This window comes from Sphaeroforma arctica (assembly GCF_001186125.1).
Source record: "Sphaeroforma arctica JP610 unplaced genomic scaffold supercont1.64, whole genome shotgun sequence".
Lineage (NCBI taxonomy): Eukaryota > Ichthyosporea > Ichthyophonida > Sphaeroforma > Sphaeroforma arctica.
This window is the reverse complement of record NW_014040494.1, coordinates 122433-131487: the sequence shown is the minus strand read 5'-3', so window position 1 is coordinate 131487 and position 9055 is coordinate 122433. Positions and strand designations below refer to the sequence as shown.

Here is a 9055-nt window from a genome sequence, read left to right as displayed (position 1 = left end):
TGCAGTAGTAGCATTAGAGGGCAGGCTACACAAGCCTTGCAACACCTCGTAAGGCTGGAACGTGAGAACATCAGGAATGGCTTTGTTGCAGGTGACTCTTGAAGATGGTTTCAGTTCTACTGTTGTATGTAGAATATTTCCCCTCGAATTGCAAAACTATACGTAGAACTAGTGACTTATATAGTTGCCTGGGGGACACATAAACTAAATCCATGTCGGTGTCAATATTTTTCGTTGGCTTTTGACTGTATAATACCACATCTCGCGTGGATGTGCGGTCGCGAATTAGGTATTAAAAAATCTCCACTAGTCCATGACTCCATATCCCATGGTTGCGATGCAGTTAATACATAACACCCTGGGACCTGGGTATTCCACTAAAAATGTGTGAGCTCACCGCACTTCTCATTGAGTCATTGTTGCTGGCCTCGAGTTCTCGCCGCCTGAGCCCTGGATATTGATTAGTGAATAACTGAATACCCCCAAGTACTCGGGCCTCGTTATTGCTGATTGAGTGATTGTATCAGTAGTAACTTAGTAAATACACATCTATCTTTAGGCTCCTCGGCGCCTCGACGCCTTATACTTTTTTTTTAAATAAAAGGGACTGTGGAGGGCTCGGCGTCATTACCTTGTGGGACCAAATTAATACGGTACAGTATTTACCTCTCCTTTCTTCTGGTCCCTGTCTTATTTGGCAATATTTAAAAATATTAAAAGGAGTACTTCTTTCGGAAAGATGGTGCATTGGTGGCGTTATTTCTATATTTCTGTCACATTCGTGACATTCCACAATATTTTGTTAAAAAAAACAACATTTATTTATTGCGCCTAATTGCCAATTGGGCTAATGGTGATCATCAGACCATGTGTATCTTTTTTCTTTTCTATTTTTCTAAAATATTTATTATCTTTTTGTCTGTGTATGATAAGTTGACAACTGGCAACCGGTAAATACTGTGCTATTTATTTACACAAGTAAGTTGGCAGTTGGCACGAAGTCCCAACTCCCAGGGGCCCAGAAACCCGATAGGACCCCAAGGACCCAGGCCCTTCGAACTCAAATACAACTGATGCCCACTCACATACTTCATAATATATTTTATTTATAAAAACCAGGTATTTACGTTAGCCAAGAGACCTAAATTAATTTCCAATTTTTCACCACATATTCCATATTTTCGTTTTGCGGCCCTCAGTGCCCCAATGTTTGTCTAATATTATGTACCGAACATTGCGATTACATTTATTTTTAAAAATTAAACACTTCTTTTAGAGTGTTTTCTGCACTGAAGTTCCAGGACTTCAGGAGTAAGGACACCATATATCCACACCAAAAAACGTATTTCGTGTGTAATTAAATAAAAGTCGCATGTTTCATATTTTATTTTTGAAAGCTTTTGGCCATAATACATATATAGGATTTCCAAAAATCGTATTATAAAATAAATATGATAAAAAATAATACGGCTATTTTTCGCCATAATATTTCATATCCATAAATATGAGTACCTCTAGTCCTCTCTCTATCAGTAGTAGAGCGAGAGGCCGTCCACGGACAAATAAATAATGGGCGATGGCGCAGTGCACTCCAAAACGCCACCAACTCGATTTTCTATTTCTTAATATTGGTACAAGAAGCGTTAAATATACTTTTCAAATCATGTTTTTTGTTTTGTGTTCTGTTTTTGTTTTAAAAAAACAAAAAAACATGTTGAATTCTATGTTTTGCACAAAATAAATACATAAATGAAATTGAAAAATAGTGAACCTGTTATGACTACAACTAGGATAAGATACCGCATCCTGGCAAGTACAATAGATATCATGCTCATTTGGTCGAAGGGATACAACGCGTAGATTGTTGATTGACAATAATAAGCAACACCGTGTGATTAATAGTATGTACAAATGGACCACATATTAGACACCCTCTCGAATCTCACAGACTTTAGAAGATGCAAATAGTACATTGACATGAAAAGATTATCAGTTTCAGGATTTGTATATTGTATGTATAAAAGGTTTTTCACTATAATTTTTAAGCCAGCATGGACTTAGCAGTGATTACTGCGTTGTCGAGGATATCCGCTATTAGGTTCACTGTGTGGTCAAAGAAATCCTCATTCACGCCTACTGCGGCATCTAGAACATTCTCTACAGTGTTGTCAAGGACATTCGCAATTCTGCTCACTTCGGTATCAAGGACAGCCACGATTTGTTCTCTAACGTATTGCTGATAGTAAAATATCGCAAGTTTATAACATTTACACAATATAACCATGCTTGGGCACTGTAGTTTGACCTCGAAAGAGTATTGAAGGAATTGTATTGTCAGCAGCGCTTGCTGCATTATCGATAAATTCCTGGGTGCATAAATTCTGGGCAACAATTTGTGCATGACGTGTGAGTACGGGCTTGAAAACAACAGCGACTATCTGAACAACCCTGTCGGCAGCAGATGGTAGCGAGTTTTTGACGAGAATTACATGCATGTAAATATGGCAAGCTCGGCATCGTTAGGGGTAGTTAGATAGGTGGGAATGTCGGCATTGGCAACATCTGACATTGGCGGCCATATCAGTTGCGCCAAACATACTCGACTTAGAGCTGTGTGTATTCCAAAAGCTGTTTTACTTCATCATCTTGAATTTACTATCTGCTGAATCTACGACATTGTTAATAACACTCATTTTTCTCTTTTAGCGGCTTCATAACAATCGACAAGGGAATCAAACAATTAAAAAAAACAAATATTATATCAACAATTGGGCCAGCGGTAAGGAAAGAGGCTTATGCCTGGATAACTAAAAAACAGACAGGTGCGCCATTTTTGGCTGCGTCGAGTTCACATTGTAGGGTGGTAGCTATGTTACGAGCTTGTGTACCTTTCCTCGCATAAAGACGTGTTGGGCCGAAGCAGCATTGATCTCACCAAGTGCGGTTTCCTCTATGTAGATGACGAGTGCTGTGACATCAGCGTACCATTCACTGACAGTCGAATGCGTCTTGAAAGTGACAAGGATACGGCATCAGGATCGACAGCGAGACGGTGATGGTCGACAGATGTTGCACAAGCGACAACGGTGATGGAGGCGATAGTAGCAATGTCCGACTTGTTGTGATGATACGCAGGGTCTGCTTTAAGCTTTTTTTGTATATTGGATTATGTATACAATATACATAAATACCCTGAATGTCACAACTGACGGACTCAAGTCTGATCGAACATGCAGCAGCCTCCACAATGACAAAAGTACACGACCACGTGAGTCGTGACAGCTCCCTAGTATTTTTTTTAACAAAATAGTTCCCAGATCTTATCTACTGAATCTAAAGTATATATAAAATATTTTTTGTCTTTTTGTCATGTTGAAGGCTATATTTATTGCACAATGCACATTGCATTGTTGCACACATACATAAATACTAATACTTTTGTTCTAAAAAAAACCAAACAAAATATTATTTTACGTACATATTTGCTTTTTTTTTTAAATACGACACTCGACAATTGTTTTTAAAAACCAACCCAAACCAAACAAAGTTAAAAAAAGATATACATATATATATTTAGGGGTTTCTTTTACAACAAAACATTTCTATAATGTAGATGGCAGTATTTACTATGTATTTATCAGTATTTAGCGTAAATGTATTCATTACACTCTATCTAAATATTTAAAAAATACGCAAGTGTTTTACAGAAAAACACTGTATTATAAGAATATATATATATAAAATATGTTCGTATATACGTAGCTTAGTTTTTAAAGACACTTTACACGAGATCAGCTGTGGGCCCGACAGTGATATTTGATACCATCATGTCACAATAGTCTTCAAATTATTTATCTTTTTAAAAGTAGTGCTATTTTTAAATACTATAAGTCTAAACTGGCCTCTGGTAAATAAACGATGATGACATACGCCTCCAAGAAAACCCGTCGTGGTGTCAAAACATCTGTAGTTCATGATGGTCTGGCTACTGACGATGTTATGGATCACATGATTATGGATAACGTTGTTGCTGAATCCAAAACGCGCCTGATCGTCAACGGCAGTGGGAATGAGTCAGAAATGCTGAGAATTTGTTCTATCTGAGATCAACACGGCCTGGGCTAAGCATGCGTTTATGTTGGTAAAATAAGTATGGCCGATATGAACACTATTGTCTAGTCAGGTTGAAAAGCAGGCCGTAGCCAGATACTGATGTACTCGTCTGCATATCCAAGGCCAATGATGTCTAGGCTATCACTCGCAAAGCTGTCAAGGCCAAGGCTATTTTCCCCGTTGCCACTTTCATTCTAGATGGTTGTATCTCACGTATACGAGTTTTGTGAAACGTATACAGACCAAATGGTAGTATAACTTGTATAGAGTAGTTAGTGCGACCACAACCCGTGAATTTACGATTTACAAAGTATGGAGAGGTATGGAGAGGTATTGAGAGGTATTGAAAGGTATATACTTGATACCGTATTGGACCCACAATGTAATGACGCCGAGCCTCCCACAGACCTTTTTTTTTACAAGTCCGAGGTGCCGAGGATAGAGATATGTACTAATTTACTACTCCTACAATCGCTCAATCAGCAGTGCCAAGGCCCGAGTACCTACCCATTTTTTGCCGGTATTCATTAGTCAATATTCAGGCGGCGAGAACGCGAGGTACAGGCAGCAACAATAAGAAGTGCGGCGTGCCCACGGCGTTCTCACACATTTTTAGTGGTATGCCCAGGTCCCAGGGTGTTATGTATAAATTGCATCGCAACCATGGACTAGTGAAGATTTTTTTAAATACATAATCCGAGACTGCAAAACAACACGGAATGTGATACAGTCAAAAGTCATACAAATATTGTCACCGGTATGGATTTCGTGTATATCCCCCCCAGGCAACTATATAAGTCACTAGTTCTACGTATAGTTTTGTAATTCGAAGGGAATTATTCTACTTACAATAGTAGAACTGAACCCATCTTGAACCATTCCTGATGTTCTCATGTTCCAGCCTTACGGGGTGTTACAAGGCTTGTGTAGCCTGTCCTCCAATGCTCCTACTGCAGTTATCTTGCTCACGAATATATCTATAGCTCAGACAACGATACCTGGTATATGATCATATCCATTTTATTTTACACCGACTGCTTTGTTTGTGTTTAAATGGCAAACTTACTTAGTGTTCCTTTACGCACATATACTTTCACCTCTGTCGTTTTTTGACCGAACCAGATTCAATCTTACAGTTGTTTCGCCCATTGTGTCGTGCTAACTTTGAAGTGTTTATTTATCGTACAGTTTGTTCCGGACACGGGGAACTCTCAGCGCAGGACATCTGTGTATGTGAAATTGGCTATTCTATTACATCTGACGGTTTAGGATGCACGGCAGAAGGGGACGACGATGCAGATCATGATCATAATCATGATCACGAGGAAGAGTGTAGTGGGTATGGGCATATGCACGACGGCGAATGCCACTGCTCAGCGGGATATTCATCTGTCAATAGCAATGGAACTGCATGTGAATTAATCTTAGAGCCAGAATATTTCATGGATATGTTGATAGAAAAGTACTTCAACACTACAACCAATCGCATATACGCTGATGGTATCGATAAACTCATAGATAGTTTGGGTACCGCGACAACCGTGGCGGCCGACGACAAGTCATGTAGTGGCAACGGTCACTGGGACAATACCGAGTGTCACTGCGATTCTGGTTATACGCTGAGTGAAGACGGAAGGCAATGCACTGCTTCTAGTAGAAGGAGACAAACCACTGAAGAAGTTGTAACTCCATGTTTGAATGGCCAGTCCCTATTTAAGTTATACCAAATCGATATGGATGAAGGCGCCACTGAGCTTCAATTTTCTGCCAACTTCAGTCCCGCAATCGTACAAATGATCGAAAGCGGTGCGTGCACCGTTTCCACAGTGGCCACCGACGATACAGATTCTACAGATGCACCTTCCAAAGGCCAGGCATATCTTTACGCCATGGTCTCTGTGTTCATCATCAGTCTTACCTCTTTAGGTGGTGTAATGGTCATTCCCGCAGTTTTAAAAGCTCCCAAAACCGCGAAATGGGTACTGATGGCTCTAGTAGCTTTGGCAGTCGGTGTGTTGCTTGGTGATGCTGTTCTGCACTTACTTCCTATCGCCCTGGGTGTGCATGTGCATTCAGATGATGGTGGTCTGGTAGTCCTTTCCGGAAATGAGGTTGTCTACCGTACGATAACAGTGTGCGCGGGGTTGTTCTTCTTTGTTGTACTTGAGGGGATCCTGGATGGAGCCGGATTAGGACAACACGGACACAGTCATGAAGGTATTTCTCCCGAGGACATGGTAGACTTGGGTATGAAGATGCAAGAAGAAGAATTAATCACAGATGCTGGACTGGAGTCTGGGCATACGCACGAAACCACACACGAGCCTGCCACCAGTGGGAACGACTCCGACAGCAGTGATTTGAGCGATCGCGTCAAGGTCACAAATACGATAGACGGTGATCGTATACAGATAGAGAAAGATGTCAAGCCGATAGGCGGCGCTGACGGTTATGACAGTGTTAAAATTAACAAAGATACTGATGAGAAGGTTGATATTCTAAATATATATTATATTACAAGATAATATATATAATTATAAAATCGTATACACATGTACATAAATTCATATATATACATATACACACACATACACACACACATGTATTTATGTATGTACATATGTATGTATATATGTATGTACGTATGTATGTATGTATGTATGTATGTAGGATAGGTGACTTAGTAACAAGTACTACTTGTATATAATCTGTACTTTGTAAACCTGTACATAGTAAAACATCAAAAAAATAACACGGCCCTCTGGATGATGATATTTTTCCCTACACCTTATTACTATTTGCGAAAATTGCTGTTCGACCAAGACATTTCCAGAGGGCCGTGACGCCCGTGAGGCGTGAAAATAAAATATAAATACACAATTTACACACAGCTATCAGTTCATCAATAAATACAACCTCGTTTGATACTTTGATTGAACCTCTGTTTCTGTTTTTTTGTGCCTCGCGGCTCGCTCCCATAGCCTTCTTGTCTGATTTATAGAAGGCTATGTCGTACCTCCCCCCTGGGTTTTTTATTTTGTCGATTCACCCCCTTCAATTATTTGCGACCTATCTTCTGACCTACGTACCTATTTAGGGTCCTACTCTAGTAGGGCGTAGGCTATTAGTATTTGTAGGCAAACTCTTGTGGAGGAATAGTCGCTGGCTGAAAATTGGATGGTCACGACTTGATCAGTATGATATTAGGAGAGGGCATGCACGATTCATGAGAAAAACCCAGAATCCAGAGGGCGCTCAAACCAAATTCCGTTAAAACTTTTATAAATCGAATAAATATACGTTTACGTTAAACTTTTATTCCAAATGCGGTCGTCTGTGTACTCATAGGTGCACCTTGCGGGTCTAAACGTTTAAGCGTGCATCATGGGCTACTTTATATTTTATCGTCTTTTGTGGTTTTTTTTTCTATAAGGAGGCTTTAAAGCGCACACAACAATTAAATTGTTGAACACAACTAAAAACGATATAATTTTATACGTTTTTCAAAAAGCGGAATAAAGCTCTTAATGATTGTAGTCAGTCGAAATAATAAAACGCTATGCAGTAGCCTATTATAGCGTAAACATTTAACTTCATTACGTCCTACGGACGTTAGTCCGTTCAGCCATATTTTCTTTCTTCTCTCTCGATTTTTTTTAAAAGCATTTTAACGAGAATCGACCCAAAGTAAAAATACATGGGCCCGAAAAAAAATGAATAGGATGACTTGTGACTAATACATCACGATGACTCATCGGAATGTTGATTACTCATGGCTTCATTAGTACATTTCATCGGATATTTTTTTAACTATACGTATGCAGGCGTGCATGTATGTACGTGTATCCGGATGGGTGGATGGGCGGATGCAAGCTTCCCAAAAGACGTACAGTCAAGCTGATGATAAGTTAATGATTACAGGCCTACATATATGGGCCAGAGGCGTAGTACTGAGCAAAACATTATCATTGTTATCGTTCTATGAACACGTCGACAGCAGTTGAAAGAACGATCACTAGTCAACCTGCTAACCAATTCATTTTGTGGCAGTAAAGTTGGAGGAATTCGCCGGTCTTGTTCGATGTTATTATCCTTTCAGTCATAGAATTAATATAAGACGTTATCCCGCCGGTGCTATTAGCCGGTAGATAGAAACGTAAACTAAGTGAGATGTCGATGTTCTCATGGTATTGGCCGACTTCGGAGAACGATGTGAAGCTCTCGGAACAGAAGATGTTTAAAGATTTGACCCACGATTATAAAATACACCAGGTGCCTATATTCGAAGGGAAGGAACACATCAATACAATTACCGTTCTACCTACTGTAAAAGTACACGGAAGCTCTGAAGATGGTATGTGGTTGCCGTAGTCTCGAACTGCTGTATTCGTTTAGTGTGTTATACGTGGGTATTTCATTTGTACAATCGGTGTTCGACACGTTGTACCTAGATTTCACAGATCGGATCGTTGCGTGTGTGTAGGAACCAGGAACCGATTATCGCTGTTGTTCTTATTGTAAGCCTAATTTATGATACATTCTATCAAATGGGTGATAACTGTACCGGAATAAGGGTCAAGTATGCAGGCAGACCAATATGTACAAGTTTAACAAACATTAAACGAAGATTTACGGGGGGGGGGGGTAATTGTACACACAATTCCTCATTTGGGAAATATGGAGCGCGTTTGTTAAGAATGACCCATTTTGTATGTGGATCACTTTTCATGGCGTGTGACCATTCCATATTTTGAACGTTGCGTGTATTTAGTGTATAGTCGTTTCTATACAAATATATAGTGTGTATATTTAATTAATATTTTATAGAGTATATATAGTTTTTATATAGTGTAAATTTATAGTGCATATATATATATATATATATATATATATATATATATATATATATATATATATATATATATATATATATATATAGTAT

General features: G+C 39.2%; 2 protein-coding genes across 2 annotated transcripts in view; both read left to right on the top strand.

Moving 5' to 3' along the window:
* Nucleotides 1-5005: 5005 nt before the first annotated feature.
* SARC_01595 (hypothetical protein) lies at nt 5006-6638 on the top strand (the record flags this gene model as incomplete). Its single annotated transcript, XM_014304700.1, has 2 exons — nt 5006-5114; nt 5302-6638. The coding sequence occupies 2 exons, from the start codon at nt 5006-5008 to the stop codon at nt 6636-6638; spliced, it is 1446 nt and encodes a 481-aa protein (XP_014160175.1).
* A 1329-nt stretch (nt 6639-7967) lies between these two features.
* Nucleotides 7968-9055, top strand: part of SARC_01594 (hypothetical protein) — an 8436-nt gene continuing 7348 nt past the window's right edge. The window contains exon 1 of the mRNA XM_014304699.1: nt 7968-8467. Within this exon, the coding sequence (XP_014160174.1) occupies nt 8284-8467 (184 nt within the window). The 5' untranslated portion in view covers nt 7968-8283. The remainder of the gene's footprint in view (nt 8468-9055) is intronic.